The sequence below is a fragment of the Oncorhynchus kisutch genome, linkage group LG7 (genome assembly GCF_002021735.2).
Source record: "Oncorhynchus kisutch isolate 150728-3 linkage group LG7, Okis_V2, whole genome shotgun sequence".
Taxonomy (NCBI): domain Eukaryota; kingdom Metazoa; phylum Chordata; class Actinopteri; order Salmoniformes; family Salmonidae; genus Oncorhynchus; species Oncorhynchus kisutch.
In genome coordinates, this window is record NC_034180.2 from 52,118,186 (window position 1) to 52,140,104 (window position 21,919).

General features: G+C 44.8%; 1 protein-coding gene across 4 annotated transcripts in view; it reads left to right on the plus strand.

Moving 5' to 3' along the window:
- nin (ninein (GSK3B interacting protein)) overlaps nt 1-21,919 on the plus strand; it is a 103,305-nt gene that overhangs the window by 77,576 nt on the left and 3,810 nt on the right. The window contains exons 15-30 of one of the 4 annotated variants that reach the window (XM_031829293.1): nt 272-396; nt 934-1,038; nt 1,183-1,323; nt 3,427-4,313; nt 4,525-7,200; nt 8,313-8,411; nt 8,590-8,659; nt 9,034-9,222; nt 10,117-10,233; nt 10,566-10,679; nt 10,923-11,069; nt 12,235-12,414; nt 12,663-12,812; nt 13,127-13,219; nt 13,775-13,882; nt 20,437-20,559. In XM_031829293.1, the coding sequence (XP_031685153.1) occupies nt 272-396; nt 934-1,038; nt 1,183-1,323; nt 3,427-4,313; nt 4,525-7,200; nt 8,313-8,411; nt 8,590-8,659; nt 9,034-9,222; nt 10,117-10,233; nt 10,566-10,679; nt 10,923-11,069; nt 12,235-12,414; nt 12,663-12,812; nt 13,127-13,219; nt 13,775-13,882; nt 20,437-20,559 (5,324 nt within the window). Of the gene's footprint in view, nt 1-271; nt 397-933; nt 1,039-1,182; nt 1,324-3,426; nt 4,314-4,524; nt 7,201-8,312; nt 8,412-8,589; nt 8,660-9,033; nt 9,223-10,116; nt 10,234-10,565; nt 10,680-10,922; nt 11,070-12,234; nt 12,415-12,662; nt 12,813-13,126; nt 13,220-13,774; nt 13,883-18,402; nt 19,717-20,436; nt 20,560-21,919 lie in introns of those variants that run through there. The other 3 variants (XM_031829296.1, XM_031829295.1, XM_031829297.1) reach the window with 3 other exon arrangements.

Here is a 21,919-nt window from a genome sequence, read left to right on the forward strand (position 1 = left end):
AAAATCTTGATCACCTAATGAGTAGTTATTTGGGATGCAAGGTGATATGTAGATCAGTGATTCTGGCCAGTCAAATGCAATGCGCCTCCCATAGTCTGTTCTCGACTTGGGGACTGTGACGAGACCTCTGGTGGTGCTAGGATTCTGCTTCTGCATTGGCTAGTCTTTTGTGGGTTTTTTAGGCTGGTAATCTGTAAACCACTTTGTGACAGCTGCGGATTTTTAAAAAGGGGCTTTATAAAATAAATTTGATTGATTTGAGTGTCTCCAGGTCTAGGCTCAGAGGAGGGCCAGCCGTTGTTCAACATGAGCCTGGAGGCAGAGATGATGCTGGAGCGGCTGAAAGAGAAGCACCTCCGAGAGATGGAGGAGCTACAGGCTCAGCTGGAGAGCAAGGTGACCGATTCATATCTAGCAGTGTTTCAACCGTATTCTTAAACCATGCCATGTTTACCGTCTCAGAGATTTGATGTAGCTAGATGGGGCAGTCTCACTCCTTTTGTATTTTTTTGTGATTTTAGATTGGACCGTTGTTACGGCTGTGTAAGGGAGGCGAAGTCAGGTGCAGGAGAGCAGAGTAGAGTTAACAGGCGCACTTTTATTCCGGTCAAGAAATAGGCACAAAATGACATCAAAGTGCCCCCAAAAAACACGGAACATGATACTAAAGTCTAGCGCGTGAACATACTCGCATAACAATAAACAATTACACACAATGATGATAGGGGGGGTAGAGTCATAGGGCTGTGGGTCGGAGTCAAACCCATGCTGACTATACAAGGATGATAGGGGGGGGGGGGGGTAGAGTCATAGGGCTGTGGGTCGGAGTCAAACCCATGCTGACTAGATGGGTGCCGTTGGACCACACAGGTTTTTTTGTCCCAGAGACGGATCTGATTTAACTACATTGGATTTTCCCCCGTGTCATTGCAGGTGAGTGAGTTTGACCAGAAGGTGGATGAGCAGAAAGCAGATCTGGAGGCCCAGAAGGTAGCCTTGTCCCTGCAGTACCTGGAGGAGATCCAGGTGTGTGTACATGTATGATCATTTATTTTGCTACTGCAGTTTATAACACACTGTAAATGAAATCTTTGAGTCATGAATACACTGTTTTTATAAGTTCTTGTGAACTGGGCATCCTGAAGATACAATACACTTTAATAACAAAATCAATCATTCCAGGCACTACGAGGGGAGATGTCCATCATCCAGAACCGAGCCCTGGAGCTTCAGGCCCAACTAGACAATGCTGAGGAGGAGCGGGCCGGTCTAGAGCAGAGACAGGCTGGGGTGAAGGAGAAGCAGGAGCACCAGGAGGAGGAGGTGAGTGGCTTAGTTGATAAAGGCATGGAGCTAACAATGCTAGGGTTGTGGGTTCGATTCCTACTCGGCCAACCGTATGAAAATGTAAGCACTCACTGAAGTAAGTCTGCTTTTTTTTAAAGCGTCTGCCAAATGGCATATAGATACAGTTGAAGTCGGAAGTTTACATACGCTTAGGTTGGAGTCATTAAAACTCATTTTTCAACCACTCCACAAATGTCTTGTTAATAACTATAGTTTTGGCAAGTCGGTTAGGATATCTACTTTGTGCATGACACAAGTAATTTTTCCAAGATTTTTGTTGACAGACAGATTATTTTACTTATAATTCAGTTTATCACAATTCCAGTGGGTCAGAAGTTTACATACACTAAGTTGACTGTGCCTTTAAACAGCTTAGAAAATTCTAGAAAATGATGTAATTGCTTTAGAAGCTTCTGATAGGCTAATTGACATAATTTGAGTCGATTGGAGGTGTACCTGTGGCTGAATTTCAAGGCCTACTTTCAAACTCAGTGCCTCTTTGCTTGACATCATGGGAAAATCAAAAGAAATCAGCCAAGACCTTAGAAAAAACATTGTAGACCTCCACAAGTCTGGTTCATCCTTGGGAGCAATTTTCAAACGCCTGAAGGTACCACATTCATCTGTACAAACAATAGTACGCAAGTATAAACACCATGGGACCATGCAGCTGTCATACCGCTCAGGAAGGAGAATCGTTCTGTCTCCTAGAGATGAACTTACTTTGGTGCGAAAAGTGCAAATAAATCCCAGAACAACAGCAAAGGACATTGTGAAGAAACAGGTACAAAAGTATTTATATCCACAGTAAAACGAGTCCCATATCGACATAACCTGAAAGGCCGCTCAGCAAGGAAGAAGCCACTGCTCCAAAACCGCCATAAAAAAGCCATACTACGGTTTGCAACTGCACATGGGGACAAATATCGTACTTTGTGGAGAAATGACCTTTGGTCTGATGTAACAGAAATAGAACTGTTTGGCCATAATGACCATCGTTATGTTTGGAGGCTTGCAAGCCAAAGAACACCATCCTAACCGTGAAGCACCGGGGTGGCAGCATCATGTTGTGTGGGTGCTTTGCTGCAGGAGGGTCTGGTGCACTTCACAAAATAGATGGCATCATGAGGGTGGAAAAGTAGGTGGATATATTGAAGCAACATCTCAAGACATCAGTTAGGAAGTTAAAGCTTGGTCGCAAATGGGTCTTCCAAATGGACAATGACCCCAAGCATACTTACAAAGTTGTGGCAAAATGGCTTAAGGACAACCAAGTCAAGGTATTGTAGTGGCCATCACAAAGCCTTGACCTCAATCCCATAGACAATTTGTGGGCAGAACTGAAAAAGTGTGTGCGAGCAAGGAGGCCTACAAACCTGACTCATTTACACCACAACGTATTGTGGGAAGCTTGTGGAAGGCTACCCAAAGCTTTTGACCCAAGTTAAACAATTTCAAGGCAATGCTACCAAATACTAATTGAAGGTATGTAAACTTCTGACCCACTGGGAATGTGATGACAGAAAGAAATAATAATAATTCTCTCTACTATTATTCTGACATTTCACATTCTTAAAATAAAGTGGTGATCCTAACTGACCTAAGACAGGGAATTTTTTACAATGATTGATTAAATGTCAGGAATTGTGAACAACTGAGTTTAAATGTATTTGGCAAACAGGCTGACCACACCGCTCGCGTCGCTTGTGCAAAATAAATGTATCTATATTATTCAATTATTGCACCCACAGGCTCGAGCGCGGTAAGGACCGTCTACGTTGCCAAGGGCTAAAAGTCAGTTCTATTTCTGACTCAGATTGCGCTGCAAGTCCTGCCTCTCCCATCTCCTCATTCGTGTATAGAAGCAGGTACCCACATGCCATCTCCTCATTGGTTATACCCACGTAGGTGACTGAAAGAACAACGAGGTCGGTGGCAGTAATGCACCTAATTTATGAAACTTCCAACTTCAACTGTAACTATTCTTCAGGTTGTTGCTGTAAATGAGAACGTGTTCTCAGTCAACGTACCTGGTAAAAAAAATAAGTGTAAATATACAAATATGTATTATTCTATTAGGTGAGCAGCCTGAGACAGGAGCTCCTGGAGTCCCGCATCCAGATTTCTGACCTGGAGGAGCAGCTGAAAGTCCTGGAGGCCCAACAAGCGAAGGCTGAGCTGGGCCTGGACACAGAGATACAGGAGCTGAGGAAACTTCACGCCTTGGAACTCAACAAGCTGGACGTGCAGCACGACAACATCCTTCAGGTCAGGCTGGAAGAAGAGAAGGGGAATCTACAGGAGGAGCGGGAGAAGGTGGAGAGGAAACTGTTAGAGGAGTGGGAGAGGGAGAAGATGGAGTTACAGCAGAGCCACGAGGAGGCGATGAAGGCTAGGATAGAGGAGGTGAGTTTGAAGTTCCAGGCAGAGCGAGAGGAGTTAGAGATGCGACTCACAGAGGAGTGGGAGAGGGAGAAGGCTCAGCTTGATGAGCAGAGTAACGAGTCGCTCCAGACCGTGTTAGAGGAGGAGATGTTACGTCTAGTCAAGGAGCAGGACAGTAGGGAGATACGGCTCACTGAGCAGTGGGAGCTGGAACAAGTTCAGCTCAAGGAGTGTCTGGAGGAGACTCTCCTCACCCGGTTGGCGGAGGAGAAGCTGAAGCAGCAGGAGGAGCAGGAGGAGGTGGAGACGAGGCTCAGGGAGGACTGGGACAGGGAGAGACTCCAGCTGGAGGAGGACTATGAGGGGATGCTCCAGGAGCAGCTGCAGGAGGACAGGGAGAGGCTTGCGGGAGAGAAGGAGGAGGTGGAGAAGAGGCTGGAGCAGATGATGGAGGAGGAGAAGGAGCGCCTGGAGGAGGCCCACAGACAGGCCGTGCAGGAACTGAGTGCCAAACACAGCGAGGAGAGGGAACAGCTCAGCGGTCTGCTGGACAAACTGCGAGAGGATATCGCGGAGGAAAGGTAAGACAGCTTAACTGTTATGAAATCAGTGTAAGATTTCTGTTCTTAAATGGTCCCAGCATTGTCCATGAAAACCTTAATCATATTTACTTAATGTAGTGAACCACTTGACAATTGTAACTACAGCTATGCTATGGAAGTAGATTTAGGTGAGTATTTCTGAGGGTGTGGGAACTGTGGTCCATAACTCTTGCTGATTAACCATGTACAGGAAAGAACTAGAGAGCCACTTTTCCCAGAAAATCAGGGAGGTGGAGGCCCGGTTCTCAGGCGACCAAGACGCTGTCGCAGAGCGCTTCCAAACCGACGTTTCCAACCTGGAGAAGCACTATCAGAGCGAGCTGAAGGCACTCACTGACAACCACGCTGAGCAGAAAACCAAATGGGATGCGGAAACGGAGGAAGCCCTTCAGAAAGCTGAAGAGCAGAGGAGAGTTCTGCAGGAAACCAGAGAACAAGAGCGAGAGACCAACACCCAGGACCTGGTGAAAGAGAGGGAGCTGCTAGAGAGTGTCCATAAGGAAGAGATGGGCGCATTGGTTGCGAAGAACCATGAACTCCAAAAGGAGCTGGAGAGTTTCATCAGTTTAGCCCAGACCAAAGAGATTGAGCTGAGTAGGCAGCTGAATGATCTTCACAATAGGCTGCAGGAGAACCTGGACACTAAAGACGAGCTTCTGGCCAAGTCTGAGAAGAAAGCCCAGGAGATCGAGCTTCTGCTTAACCAGGCCGTGGAGGACTTCAAGCAGGAGAGGGCAGAACTTCAGGGAAACCTTTCTGAATTAGAGGTGAGGCACTCCTTGGCTGAGAAGCAGCTTGAGGAGATGAGTGAGCTGCTCTCAGAACATGATAACCAGAAGTTGAAGATCAAAGAACTGGAGAATCTCCTGAGACAGGCAGCTGTGGACTTTCAGTTTGAGAGGCTGGAGCTACAAGAGAACATCTCAGACCTGGAACTAAAGCTGAAGGAGAGCCGTCCTTCCTCCGACCTGCAGGACAATGAGAAAGGAGAGCTTCTGGTTGAGAGAGACCAGCTTAGTATTAGAATTCAGGAAATCGAGAATGAGCTCAACCAACTTCTAGACTCTGCAGACATAACAGGGGGCAAAGAATTGGGAGAATCAAATGAAGTAAATGTAGCACCACTAGGAGAGGAACATATAGAGGCTGCAGCTCTTGAAGAACAAGTAGGTTCAGAAAACATTACCGTTAGTGATGAGACATGTGACAATGTTGTTCCAGAGGACTGTGAAGGCCTTGACGTAGAATATGTATTCCCTATGGAGCAGGGACCAAATGACAAAGTTGAGATTATTACTGTATCACCTCACGAGATGGAGATTTCTGAGAACATCATTGCAGAAGTTTGTGATCAAGAAATAACTGTTACCTCAGACAGCCTGAATGTCTTAGTAGAGGCATCTGAAACCTGTGGTGAACAAGGACAAGATGATGATGTGGAGATGATACCTGAAACTCCAAATAGGTTAGAGGAATGTCCTGAAGACACCATAACTCTTCATTTTGATGGGACATGTGATGAAACTACTGTGGACGATGGCCCAGACCCAGTGGTCGAATCTGTTGCCGTTGAGGAGCAAGCACAAGATGACAACGCTAGTGAGGGAAGGATGAATGCTGAAACCTCTGAAGACATTGAGGTATGTCCTGAAAGCATTATCAGTGTTGAGGCATGCAATGGTGAAGTCGCTGCTATTCCAGAAGAATGCCAAGACCTTGTTGAGGAATCCCAATCGTCTGAATGCCAATGTCAGGCTGAGGACAACATGGACGAAGACATTAACGATGACATTGTAGCAATGTCCATTCCAGAGGAGAAACCTCAAAGTGATGGCATTGATGGAGATGTCTGTCCCTCTGAGATTAAGTGTGAAGACTCCTCCCCTGATAAGATTGGACAGAATGATGCTAGTGTACAAGAAACTGTTTTCGATGATAAGCCTGAAGAGGAGGAACTTCAAGATGATCTGATTAATGAAGAAGTGAAGAGTTATGTGTCTCTGGTTGTCTCTTCAGCCCTAGAGGAGATAGGTCATGACACTGACGATACCAAAGTGGCTTGTCTTTTCGAGGAAACTCAAGATCTAGAGAAAAAGCCTGTGGAACTGATTCCTCAGCTGCAGCAGAGGTGCGAAGAAGCAGTGAATGAGCGAGATGACTATATCCGTGAGATCCTGGAGCTCCATGAGCAAGTCAGTCAGTTGGAGAGCGAGGCCAGTCTTCTGGCTCAGCTACAGAGCCAGTATGACACTGCCACTGAGGAGAATCTGGCGCTACAGCAGAAGATCTCCGAGCTTCAGCAGAAGACGGATGCACTAGAGAGTCTTTCAGCAGAAAACGATCAGCAAGCTTTAGAGAAAAACGGCACCCTCAAAGCTCAGGCCAACGAGATCAAGGTGACTTCTTCAGATATGACCTCGCTTCAGATCCGATACGAGGAGTGCATCTGTGAAAACGCCAAGCTGGAGGAACAAAACTGTCGGCTGGAGAAGAGAGTTGTGGGCCTCGAGAGCAAGATGCACATCATCCAAGACTTCCAAGATCAGCAAGTAGCGTTGGTGGACGAGATCACCAGGATGAGAGAGGAGAATTGTAAGCTGACTGAGCTAGTCAGCGAGTTAGAGAGGCAGGATGAGATTCTCATGGCTCTGCAGCTGGAGGCCGAGTCCGAGGAAGACGCCACCACAGAACAAGAACAAGAGTCCTTCCTGGACCTGAACTCCCAACTGGAGGCTAAGATACAAGTGGTGTCGGAGCTGGAGGACTGCTGCACGGAGTTCGAGAAGCAGAACGCCAAGCTCCGCAGAGCCCTAACAGACCTGCAGGACAAGTCGCTGAAGATGCATGAAAAGATGCAGACCCATAGGTAACTGTCATTGGCTAACGCAACTTCCTGTGGCACCAGAAGTAGTGCTGTCATTGGCTAACGCAACATCCTGTGCCACCAGAAGTAGTGCTGTCATTGGCTAACGCAACTTCCTGTGGCACTTGGAGATGTATGATCCCAGTTACCGACCCTTTGCACCTGCTGCTTTCTGAATCCCATCAATGCTGCAATATTGTGCTTGGCTTATTAATGCTGTCACTGGCTAACGCAACTTCCTGTGGCACCAGAAGTAGTGCTGTCATTGGCTAACGCAACTTCCTGTGGCACCAGAAGTAGTGCTGTCATTGGCTAACGCAACTTCCTGTGGCACTAGATGTAGTGCTGTCATTGGCTAACGCAACTTCCTGTAGCACCAGAAGTAGTGCTGTCATTGGCTAACGCAACTTCCTGTGGCACTAGATGTAGTGCTGTCATTGGCTAACGCAACTTCCTGTGGCACTAGATGTAGTGCTGTCATTGGCTAATGCAACTTCTTGTGGCACCAGAAGTAGTGCTGTCATTGGCTAACGCAACTTCCTGTGGCACTAGATGTAGTGCTGTCATTGGCTAACGCAACTTCCTGTGGCACTAGATGTAGTGCTGTCATTGGCTAACGCAACTTCCTGTGGCACTAGATGTAAGTGCTGTCATTGGCTTATTAATGTAACTTCCTGTAGCATTGCTGTGACGTCTGTGTTTTGAAGTAGATCTGTGACGTCAATTCTCTTGTAATTCATATTTCTAGTTCAGAAAGTTGCATGTGAAGCAACAGCTATAATAACAGGCCATGTTGTGGCCTTGCCACTGTACAATCCCACCCTGTTGCTATGCAACACCCTTTGTGAAACTGTCCTGTCATTGGTGCATGTTGTTTGTGGACTACTAGAGCACATCTACCCCCTGAGATATGGGGTTCTGCTTTTAAACACCTCAATTAATGGTTCAGTTTACTTTACATACTTAATTCACTCTGCGTTAACAACATTTTAACTCTTAAATAGTCTGACTACAAAACAGGAATAATGTGATGATGGTTGTGTTTTATCAAATCAGCTAGCATAGAGACTTGAGGTCTTCTGTTGGCTGATGTGGTTTCTTCTTGTTGGCTGTAGGAATGAGGCGGGTCGTTTAGCAGAGGAGAACCTCTTACTAAGACACAAGATCTCCGTTCTGAAAGAAGAGGACCTGAGAGAGACCCGGGAGGAGACGCTGTAAGAAACATCATGCCAACATACGATATTAAAACATATTAAGCCCCCGGTCCCAGAAATGTTAGTCTGCCCTCACCCCACAAACATTTCCCCTGGGATTTCCCGTGGTATTACTGTATGGTGTAGGTTTCATGTCATTGGGTCATATGAATTGACACTTCCCTCTCCCCTACCTTAGCTTGAAACTGGAGTGTTTCAGGAAGGAGAAGATATCTGCACAAAAGAAAGCAGAGAGTTTCAAGAGACAGGTAAGACTAAAGTAAACCAACTCAACATTTGACCCTATAACATGGTTCTCCTCCATATGTGGCTGTTTCTAAAGCCTATGTAGCTTGATTTCAAGAAAGACCTGTAGTAGAGCCATCAGCAATAAAGAGCTAATCTAATACCTCTGTCTGTGTCAGACATGGCACCCTATTCCCTATATAGTGCACTACTTTTGGCACCGGGCCTGGTCAAAAGTAGTGCACTATGTAGGTAATATAGGGTACCGTTTCTGATGCACAACGACATCCAGTAGAGGCACCCACATGAGAAAACAAGTCCTGACCTTTCACCTCGGTAAGGTGTATTTTATACTGTAATAAGCTAACCTAAATCTGCATTCCCCCCACCATTGTAGATCTCTGAGCTGCGTCTCCGCAGTCAGCAGCTGGAGGATGAGAACGGGGTGCTGTCGGAGAAGAACGCCCAGAATGCAGCAGGAGTGGAGGGGTTGAGCCAACAGCTGGGGGAACTGCTCAGACAGAGTGAGAGACAGGAGGCTGTCAGAGACCAGCAGCACAATGAACCAGAGGACAACAGGACCAAGGTAAAACTGTCAGAGTCCATTTTCAGGCTTTTTCATAATTAGTATTTGTTCGATTCCTTGCTCTTCGCTCCTCGCCTCTTCCTCAAAAGGCATTGTACAAGAAGATTCAAGGTCCCTGCCTTCTTCTCGGATGCGTTTTGAGTAGGAAGCGAGGAAAGGTACCCTGCTCTCTGGCCTTCTTCTCCAATGCGTTTTGAGTAGGAAGCGAGGAAAGGTACCCTGCTCTCTGGCCTTCTTCTCCGATGCGTTTTGAGTAGGAAGCGAGGAAAGGTACCCTGCTCTCTGGCCTTCTTCTCCGATGCGTTTTGAGTAGGAAGCGAGGAAAGGTACCCTGCTCTCTGGCCTTCTTCTCCGATGCGTTTTGAGTAGGAAGCGAGGAAAGGTACCCTGCTCTCTGGCCTTCTCCGATGCGTTTTGAGTAGGAAGCGAGGAAAGGTCCCTGCTCTCTGGCCTTCTTCTCCGATGCGTTTTGAGTAGGAAGCGAGGAAAGGTACCCTGCTCTCTGGCCTTCTTCTCCGATGCGTTTTGAGTAGGAAGCGAGGAAAGGTCCCTGCTCTCTGGCCTTCTTCTCCGATGCGTTTTGAGTAGGAAGCGAGGAAAGGTACCCTGCTCTCTGGCCTTCTCCGATGCGTTTTGAGTAGGAAGCGAGGAAAGGTCCCTGCTCTCTGGCCTTCTCCGATGCGTTTTGAGTAGGAAGCGAGGAAAGGTACCCTGCTCTCTGGCCTTCTCCGATGCGTTTTGAGTAGGAAGCGAGGAAAGGTACCCTGCTCTCTGGTCTTCTCCGATGCGTTTTGAGTAGAAAGCGAGGAATGCGGATAGTAGAAATAGAGCAAAGACATATTGAGGGAAAAGTATTGGATTCCTATTGGCTAACGACTTGTTCTCCCGTGTCAGATGGCAGTGTGTGCGTCTGCCCTGGAGGCGGAGCTAACCAACGCTGTGGAAGGGACTGTACTACTAGAGGAGGGCAAGGCCCAGCTGGTGCTACAAATCACCACCCTCCGCGATAAGGTGAGACATGAGCAGACAAACATCATGGGTGTTTGAATATCTATAGAACTTACTAGGTAGGTGTGTGTGTGTGTGTGTGTGTGTGTGTGTGTGTGTGTGTGTGTGTGTGTGTGTGTGTGTGTGTGTGTGTGTGTGTTATAGGTAATGCCTGTCCTCAGCTGGAAAGATTTAGTATTTTATTAAGATAGAAAGTTACAATTAGAAAGCTGAAATGGATAAGGAGGGAAATATGAAGGCATGGATGTGGTTTGAATGCAATGTGAGACGTGCGTGTAGTATTTTAGGTGTGGTACTTACTTTACCACACTCCTCTTCCCTGTGTCCATCTGTAGGTGGCTAAGATGGGGGCTGTGGAGTGCCAGCTCCCCCTCCTCCTGCAGGAACACAAGGCTTTGGAGAAACTAACCCAGGGATTACGCAATCAGCTTGCCAAGTCTCAGGAGAGGGTAAGGATGCTCTGTTCAGTCTGGCAACCTTTGACTCTTGCCTTGTTTCCTGTCAACCACTTATGACACTGCTATAGTCTATTATTCAACGTGTCGCTACTTTCATTCTAAGTTGTCCATCATTTAGAATGTCTTTTCTATGTGTGTCAAGCCAAAGACAAATTTGTCACGTGGACAATAACGTTTTTTCGAATTCATTCTGATTTGTTAGAATTATGTAAAAGTATTCTCCTCCTCTTTCAGACTCATGTGTTGGATGAAAGTCTCCAGTCTGTTAACCTCCAGAACGCCCGTCTCAAGTCAGACCTCCGCGTGTCACAGCAGGAGAAGGACGCCCTCAAACAGGAAGTGATGTCACTGCACAAACAGCTACAGAATGCCAACGATAAGGTAAGGCCTTCTTTTGACGACACGCTGATCGTTTGGTTGGCTGGGTGGGTGGGTGGTTGGTTCGCTGGTTGGTTGTTTAGGTGGGTAATTGGTTCGTTGGCTGGGTGGGTGGTTGATTGGTTGGTTGTTTAGGTGGGTAATTTGTTCGTTGGCTGGGTGGTTGTTTAGGTGGTTAATTGGTTCGTTGGCTGGGTGGGTGGTTGATTGGTTGGTTGTTTAGGTGGATAATTGGTTCGTTGGCTGGGTGGTTGTTTAGGTGGTTAATTGGTTCGTTGGCTGTGTGGGTGGTTGATTGGTTGGTTGTTTAGGTGGGTAATTGGTTCGTTGGCTGGGTGGGTGGTTGATTGGTTGGTTGTTTAGGTGGGTAATTGGTCCGTTGGCTGGGTGGGTTGTTGATTGGTTGGTTGTTTAGGTGGGTAATTGGTTCGTTGGCTGGGTGGGTGGTTGATTGGTTGGTTGTTTAGGTGGGTAATTGGCTGGGTGGGTGGTTGATTGGTTGGTTGTTTAGGTGGGTAATTGGTTAATTGGCTGGGTGGGTGGTTAATTGGTTGGTTGTTTAGGTGGGTAATTGGTTAATTGGCTGGGTGGGTGGTTGATTGGTTGGTTGTTTAGGTGGGTAATTGGTTAATTGGCTGGGTGGGTGGTTGATTGGTTGGTTGTTTAGGTGGGTAATTGGTTAATTGGCTGGGTGGGTGGTTGATTGGTTGGTTGTTTAGGTGGGTAATTGGTTAATTGGCTGGGTGGGTGGTTGATTGGTTGGTGTGGTGACATTCATTAAAGTTATTTCTTTGAAGTTATATACACCTCGTCTTTAACCAGACACCCTGTAGCAAAACACCCAAACCAGGAGGCCAGCTCAGCTACATTTCTGATTGGTTGATTAGACAAGCCGGATAGACCTGTGGTGATTCAACTATCCACATTGGCACCTATATTTATCATCTAGTGACCTTTTATGTCAATTAGTATCACCAAATAAAATGACTAGGGCATAAAAAATACAATTACTAGATCTAGTGAAATTGCTGTGGTCTGAGGGGCTTTGTCCTTTCCGGTAAGTATTCAGTCCAGGTGTCCTGACCTCAATGAGATTGATTGGTTAAATAAAAATGTTGTTATTTCTAAGGGGCAGAGAATGCTCAGCCTGGTTGTTTCCTTAAATCAGAACCAGGTTCTGGAGATGGCCCTGCATTCCAGCGGATACCAGAGCCAGCACAAGAAGTTGTACCGGGACGAGCTGGCCAGGTTGGTGGAACAGGAGCAGCAGCTGCTGAGGCAGGAGAACGAGAGGCTAACCATGGAACTCCACAACACCAAGGACGACCTTCACCACAGCAGGGACAAGGTGAGATAACAGAGGCAAATAAAATGCAGACATAATCAAATTGGTTTTGATGTCTCAAGGTCTAGAGGCCAGTATTTTCTCCAGACACAGAGCTTTTAATGGAGATTCTGAGCTGAGCGTGGATTTCAGTCAAGGTCTAGGCTTTAATGTGTGTCCAGGAAACCTCCCCTTTACGTTCTAGAGATTTTCTAGAACCATACACCCTGCATATGAATACCTTTTTGAAACCCTGTATTGCCTTTCCACAGACGCGTCAGCTGGAGGCAGCCATCTTATCCGCGAAGCAGCAGAAACAGCAGGGCCAGTCCAGTGTGGTGAAGACTGTGGAACAGGAGAAGACTGCTCTGAAGAGAGAGCTGAACGTGATGCATCAGGAGCTACTCTCTGCTCAGAACAAGGTCATTCATACAGGAGGATCTGTTATTATATTTATGTATACTGTTATGATTTCTTGATCGTTTTTTTCACGGTTTATTTGAAATTCAGACATTTCATACAGTACATTATTTATTTTTTATTGATAACAAATGTTCCTTGATTATTAATTGGATAAAATGTCGAAAAGATGGAAAACAAAACTCACAACAATGCTTACTTCCCACCTACCATTCATAAGTAACATGTATTTCTGAAGCAGTTCAAAAAATTTTGACAATGGGTTTGTTATGTTTGTGGCTTTCCTTTTCTCATGGCCTTGTGTGGTGGTTGTCAGGTGTGTGAGGTCCAGAGAGAGCTGGAGAGTCTTCGTCAGGAGAACGAAGGTCTGAAGACCCAACAGGCCCAGCTACAGGCACGACTTCTGGAGGTCAGTTCTCTACCGACCATAATTCCCCGACACATACGCTCCTCTCATCTAATCTCACTGCATCTGCCTTTCCCTGTCAAACACCCGGACTCCCTTTTAATGTCTCCTTTTCTTCTTCTGGCGTTTTCTATAAAACTAGTTTTAAAACTACCATGTAACTCCAGCAGTTTTCCAGAAACACAGTTGGCCGTGCAACAGTTGGCCTGGCGACAGTTGGGCTGGCAACAGTTGGCCTGGCAACAGTTGGGCTGGCAACAGTTGGGCTGGCAACAGTTGAGCTGGCAACAGTTGGCCTGGCAACAGTTGGGCTGGCAGCAGTTTGCCTGGCTCCTCCTGTCCTCACACTCATGTCCCTTGTCCTCACACTCATGTCCCTTTGACATAACATTCATCTATCTAATCTCTCTCCCTCCCACCCTACATTACGTCCTTTCTCTCTGTCTCTCTCTCTTCTCTCTGTGTTTACTTCTCTCTTTCGGTCTCTCTTCTTTTCTCTGTGTCTCTCCTTGTCTCTCTCATCTCTCTCCTGACTGTCTGTCTGTCTGGTGTCTCCAGGCCCTCCAAGTCCAGCTGGTTGGTCTGCTGCCCACATCCCCTCGCAGGATGCCTGGTGAGCGGAGAGAGCAACACCGCAGGGACGACCTCAACCCAGAGAACATACAGGTGAGAGAGAGAGAGAGATCAGGGCTACCCATCACATCCCGTAGCAGGCTAATCATGCCTCTAACTAGAACTGAATCCTAATTCTATATGCCATTCGTGCTCTTTGAATCAATATGCAGTTGGCATATCTGGTGATCTACAATCTGGCACTTAGTATACAGTATCATCACTCTCACTGTGTTCAGCAGCTCATTACTGACACATTCACACTTTACCATTGATTATGGGAATACCTGGCCCTTCTGATCTGCCTTGATTACACTCTGATGGGACCTGGCCCTTCTGATCTGCCTTGATTACACTCTGATGGGACCTGGACCTTCTGATCTGCCTTGATTACACTCTGATGGGACCTGGCCCTTCTGATCTGCCTTGATTACACTCTGATGGGACCTGGCCCTTCTGATCTGCCTTGATTACACTCTGATGGGACCTGGACCTTCTGATCTGCCTTGATTACACTCTGATGGGACCTGGCCCTTCTGATCTGCCTTGATTACACTCTGATGGGACCTGAACCACAAACACCTGACAAAATATCTCTCCATTTTTACTTTGGGGAATATAAATATTTGATAAGAGAAGTGACAAATGATGTGGCTTTTCTATTCTACCTCTATAACAGTTGGGAATATAAATATATTTTATATTCTACCTCAATAACAGTTGGGAATATAAATATATTTTATATTCTACCTCTATAACAGTTGGGGAATATAAATATATTTTATATTCTACCACTATAACAGTTGGGAATATAAATATATTTTATATTCTACCTCTATAACAGTTGGGGAATATAAATATATTTTCTATTCTACCTCTATAACAGTTGGGAATATAAATATATTTTCATTCAATATGTTATTATTTTATTTCTGTAGCTGGAACATTTTGTCCCGGCTTCATCACTACACCACCTTCATCACTACACCACCTTCATCACTACACCACCTTCATCACTACAACACCTTCATCACTACACCACCTTCATCACTACACAGGCTTCATCACTACACCACCTTCATCACTACACCACCTTCATCACTACACCACCTTCATTACTACACCGGCTTCATCACTACACCACCTTCATCACTACACTACCTTCATCACTACACCACCTTCATCACTACACCACCTTCATCACTACACCACCTTCATCACTACATCACCTTCATCACTACACCGGCTTCATCACTACACCGGCTTCATCACTACACCACCTTCATCACTACACCACCTTCATCACTACACCACCTTCATCACTACACCACCTTCATCACTACACCACCTTCATCACTACACAGGCTTCATCACTACACAGGCTTCATCACTACACCACTACACCACCTTCATCACTACACTACTATAAATATATTTTATATTCTACCTCAATAACAGTTGGGAATATAAATATATTTTATATTCTACCTCTATAACAATTGAGGAATATAAATATATTTTATATTCTACCTCTATAACAGTTGGGAATATAAATATATTTTCTATTCTACCTCTATAACAGTTGGGGAATATAAATATATTTTCTATTCTACCTCTATAACAGTTGGGAATATAAATATATTTTATATTCTACCTCTATAACAGTTGGGGAATATAAATATATTTTCTATTCTACCTCTATAACAGTTGGGGAATATAAATATATTTTATATTCTACCTCTATAACAGTTGGGAATATAAATATATTTTATATTCTACCTCTATAACAGTTGGGGAATATAAATATATTTTCTATTCTACCTCTATAACAGTTGGGGAATATAAATATATTTTCATTCAATATGTTATTATTTTATTTCTGTAGCTGGAACATTTTGTCCCGGCTTCATCACTACACCACCTTCATCACTACACCACCTTCATCACTACACCACCTTCATCACTACAACACCTTCATCACTACACCACCTTCATCACTACACCACCTTCATCGCTACACCTCCTTCATCACTACACCACCCTCATCACTACACCACCTTCATCACTACACCACCCTCATCACTACACAACCTTCATCACTACACCACCTTCATCACTACACCACCTTCATCACTACACCACCTTCATCACTACACCACCTTCATCACTACACAACCTTCATCACTACACCACCTTCATCACTACACCACCTTCATCACTACACCACCTTCATCACTACACCACCTTCATCACTACACCACCTTCATCGCTACACCTCCTTCATCACTACACCGGCTTCATCACTACACCACCTTCATCACTACACCACCTTCATCACTACACCACCTTCATCACTACACCACCTTCATCACTACACCGGCTTCATCACTACACCACCCTCATCACTACACAACCTTCATCACTACACCACCTTCATCACTACAACACCTTCATCACTACACCACCTTCATCACTACACCGGCTTCATCACTACACCACCTTCATCACTACACCACCTTCATCACTACAACACCTTCATCACTACACCACCTTCATCACTACACCACCTTCATCACTACACCACCTTCATCACTACACCACCTTCATCACTACACAGGCTTCATCACTACACCACCTTCATCACTACACCACCTTCATCACTACACCACCTTCATTACTACACCGGCTTCATCACTACACCACCTTCATCACTACACCACCTTCATCACTACACCACCTTCATCACTACACCGGCTTCATCACTACACCACCTTCATCACTACACCACCTTCATCACTACACCACCTTCATCACTACACCGGCTTCATCACTACACCACCTTCATCACTACACCACCTTCATCACTACACCACCTTCATCACTACACCACCTTCATCACTACACCGGCTTCATCACTACACCACCTTCATCACTACACCGGCTTCATCACTACACCGGCTTCATCACTACACCACCTTCATCACTACACCGGCTTCATCACTACACCGGCTTCATCACTACACCACCTTCATCACTACACCACCTTCATCACTACACCACCTTCATCACTACACCACCTTCATCACTACACCGGCTTCATCACTACACCGGCTTCATCACTACACCACCTTCATCACTACACCACCTTCATCACTACACCACCTTCATCACTACACCACCTTCATCACTACACTACCTTCATCACTACACCACCTTCATCACTACACCACCTTCATCACTACACCACCTTCATCACTACACCACCTTCATCACTACACCGGCTTCATCACTACACCACCTTCATCACTACACCACCTTCATCACTACACCGGCTTCATCACTACACCACCTTCATCACTACACCACCTTCATCACTACACCACCTTCATCACTACACCGGCTTCATCACTACACCACCTTCATCACTACACCACCTTCATCACTACACCACCTTCATCACTACACCACCTTCATCACTACACCACCTTCATCACCACGCCACCTTCATCACTACACCACCTTCATCACTACACCGGCTTCATCACTACACCACCTTCATCACTACACCACCTTCATCACTACACCACCTTCATCACTACACCACCTTCATCACTACACCACCTTCATCACTACACCGGCTTCATCACTACACCACCTTCATCACTACACCAACTTCATCACTACACTACCTTCATCACTACACCACCTTCATCACTACACCACCTTCATCACTACACCACCTTCATCACTACACCACCTTCATCACTACACCACCTTCATCACTACACCAACTTCATCACTACACCACCTTCATCACTACACCACTTTCATCACTACACCGGCTTCATCACTACACCACCTTCATCACTACACCACCTTCATCACTACACCACCTTCATCACTACACCAGCTTCATGTTCTCACACGTGTGTGTGTGTGTGTGTGTGTGTGTGTGTGTGTGTGTGTGTGTGTGTGTGTGTGTGTGTGTGTGTGTGTGTGTGTGTGTGTGTGTGTGTGTGTGTGTGTGTGTGTGCGCTCACCTTCTGGGGTTTGGTGTTTTAGTGTGTTGTTTTTGGGTGCAGTGTTCTTTGATGTAGAGCTCTGATATGGTGGTCGTAGTCTGGGATGGTGTTGGGTGATCATAGTGTGGGATGATCGTAGTGTGGGGTGATCATTGCTTGGGTGGGGTGATCATGGTGTGGGGTGATTATAGTCTGGACTGGTGATACTGGACTGTTCATGTGTCTCCTGTTTAATGAAGCAGAACCATCCTTCTCCCTCTGAATAGCAGTAGTCCTTGTCTCTGTCATGTCCTCTCTAACATTTTGAGGTGGTAAAGAAATAGCCTGGCATAATTGTATGCCATCTACCAATTTTAGTTAGTTTTGCTATAGTCTAGTCATCTAACTGTTTAGCCCTGTTCTCAGATTGCACTGAGTCCTTCAGTTGTCCCAGACAGAGGGGACTATTTAAAGCTGTGCTATTTGCATAGCCCTGCCTTTAGAAGCTTCATGTATTAGAGGACTGGATGGAGGGGTGAGCCCTGGTGAAGTGTACCTGCCTTCTCTCTCCAGGGTGCTGCAATGCCAGAACCGAGGGCCGCTCATGCAGACAGCTACCGGAGGATTGGTGGACTCTGACAGACAGCAAGCAACTTGGCAGCTTCTAACATCACGTTCCCCCAGTCCTCCAAACCTTTTCCCCTGCCTGACTCACCTAACCCCCAAATCCTGCCTCTATCCTTCAAGACTCCCCAAATTATTGTCCAGTCCTCTTCACATGTCCCCCCAGTCCTCCAAACCTTTCTCTCTGTCTGTCCTTCTCACATCAACTAACCCCGGCCCCACCCAATCCTCCAAGTCTACATTTCCTGTCCCCTGACCTCGTCCCCCTGCCCCACTTATGCTTGAAGCACTGGAAGAAAAAATCAGAGTGTTACGGTACAGTGGACAGTGATTGGAATGGGATGTTAGAACTACTTCATCGTAAGGGCATGAATGTGTAACGATGGTATGCCGCCACTAGGTGGCAGTGTACCAGCGTAAAACAGGGTAGTCCTTTGTTATTTTCCTCAGATCAAAGGGCTTTCTGAAACAACTTGAGCTCCGTAACAGTAGGTGAACTAAAACGACCTAGATCCATGAAATATACTCCGATTTGCAGTAGATTCCTTTATTTAACCAGGCAATTCAGTTAAGAACTCATTCTTAATTTAGTTTCAACAGAATGTATTATTGGATGTATTAGTTAGTTTTTTGTTTTTATCTTTTTATTTATTTATTTCTATTTATTTTACCTTTATTTAACCAGGCAAGTCAGTTAAGAACAAATTCTTATTTTCAATGACGGCCTACCGGGGAACAGTGGGGTTTAACTGCCTTGTTCAAAGGGCAGAACAACAGATGTTTACCTTGTCAGCTCGGGGATTCGATCTTGCAACCTTCCGGTTACTAGTCCAACGTTCTTGCGGTACCAGTTAGTTACCAACAGTATTGAACTCAACAATAGTTTGATAGTAAACCAATGGGAAACATTTTCATTGTAATTATGCAAATGTTTTTTGATTCCTGTTCGTCCATCAGTTTTATTATATTCCTGTAGCATTTCCTGTTTGCTGTAGAAGCTCAGATAAGAAGTCTCAGGGTCTTCAGAAGTCAAGATTCTATTCTCTATTGCACTGTGTGTGTGTTTGACTTTTTATGTTTACTATTGTTCTGTAGATTGTATTTGAACGTTTCTGGATCAAATCATTTTATATTTATATATTAGTTTTTTTTATTTTATTTTAAATCTATTTATTTAGCTGTGATGTCACTTTGTAATAAATGCAGTACAATGTATTTCACCGGAGGAGAATCAAGACCTAATAAAGCATCTAGTTTCATGGGTTTTTGTGTTCAACGGACTTCTTCCTTGGTGTTATATACCACATGATCTGATGGTATCCTCTCTCAGATGTTATCTTGACACATCTTTGCTATTGTAAGAATAGATTACCACATAGATCACAATCATTTTGAGTATTTATAGCATATTACTCAGCTATGAGTATTTACAGCATATTACTCAGCTATTAGTATTTATAGATAGCATGTTACTCAGCTATGAGTATTTACAGCATATTACTCAGCTATTAGTATTTATAGATAGCATGTTACTCAGCTATGAGTATTTATAGATAGCATGTTACTCAGCTATTAGTATTTATAGATAGCATGTTACTCAGCTATGAGTATTTACAGCATATTACTCAGCTATTAGTATTTATAGATAGCATGTTACTCAGCTATGAGTATTTACAGCATATCACTCAGCTATGAGTATTTTGCAGTACATACAGCCAGACATATAGTGTTTTAAAAATGATTTCCTAATTAATTAAACCGTGTATTTATTTATTTTTCTTTCCTTTTTTAACATGGCAGATGATACGTAAAAGATGGTTATAAAGATGGTTATTATAAGATGGTTTGTACACAGAACTAAAGGATATCAAGCAAGTTGCTGTAAATGACACAAGTGATTTAAGGCCACAGATCATTTCCTACATTCTCTACATCGGAGCCTAATACGCCCGTCTCATCTGTGTACCTCTTCTCCGTCACCAGAACGAGAGGGCGACGATGATGATGATGATGATGAAGATGGAGGAACGTATGAGGGAGATAGAGCTGTCTCTGCATAATGTCAAGCTGCTGCTCAAAGAGAAGGTCTGCCAACTCAAAGATCAGGTACACTTGTTATCGATGTGTTTCAACCAGTTTCAACTTCCACCTGACTGTGCTGCTGCTCCAGTTTCAACTGTTCTGCCTTATTATTATTTGACCCTGCTGGTCATTTATGAACATTTGAACATCTTGGCCATGTTCTGTTATAATCTCCACCCGGCACAGCCAGAAGAGGACTGGCCACCCCACATAGCCTGGTTCCTCTCTAGGTTTCTTCCTAGGTTTTGGCCTTTCTAGGGAGTTTTTCCTAGCCACCGTGCTTCTACACCTGCATTGCTTGCTGTTTGGGGTTTTAGGCTGGGTTTCTGTACAGCACTTTGAGATATCAGCTGATGTACGAAGGGCTATATAAATACATTTGATTTGATTTGATTTGTTTCTTCCTTTTGATGTCGACCTTCATGCTGTAATATCAAGAAAAGGTTTCCTGTAATCTCAACAGTCTTATTTCTATGTTAATCAGTTTGCTGTAAGTATTAGTTTTACTGGTGAAGTTTGTTAACAGCAAACACACGTCTCTTGGACAATGACAAAGGAAATAATTGTATTGAAAGGTATAGACTATACAGTGCCTTGCGAAAGTATTCGGCCCCCTTGAACTTTGCGACCTTTTGCCACATTTCAGGCTTCAAACATAAAGATATAAAACTGTATTCTTTTTGTGAAGAATCAACAACAAGTGGGACACAATCATGAAGTGGAACGACATTTATTGGATATTTCAAACTTTTTTAACAAATCAAAAACTGAAAAATTGGGCGTGCAAAATTATTCAGCCCCTTTACTTTCGGTGCAGCAAACTCTCTCCAGAAGTTCAGTGAGGATCTCTGAATGATCCAATGTTGACCTAAATGACTAATGATGATAAATACAATCCACCTGTGTGTAATCAAGTCTCCATATAAATGCACCTGCACTGTGATAGTCTCAGAGGTCCGTTAAAAGCGCAGAGAGCATCATGAAGAACAAGGAACACACCAGGCAGGTCCGAGATACTGTTGTGAAGAAGTTTAAAGCCGGATTTGGATACAAAAAGATTTCCCAAGCTTTAAACATCCCAAGGAGCACTGTGCAAGCGATAATATTGAAATGGAAGGAGTATCAGACCACTGCAAATCTACCAAGACCTGGCCGTCCCTCTAAACTTTAGTTCACTCTGAATGAACTGCAGAGATCTACAGCTGAGGTGGGAGACTCTGTCCATAAGACAACAATCAGTCGTATATTGCACAAATCTGGCCTTTATGGAAGAGTGGCAAGAAGAAAGCCATTTCTTAAAGATATCCATAAAAAGTGTTGTTTAAAGTTTGCCACAAGCCACCTGGGAGACACACCAAACATGTGGAAGAAGGTGCTCTGGTCA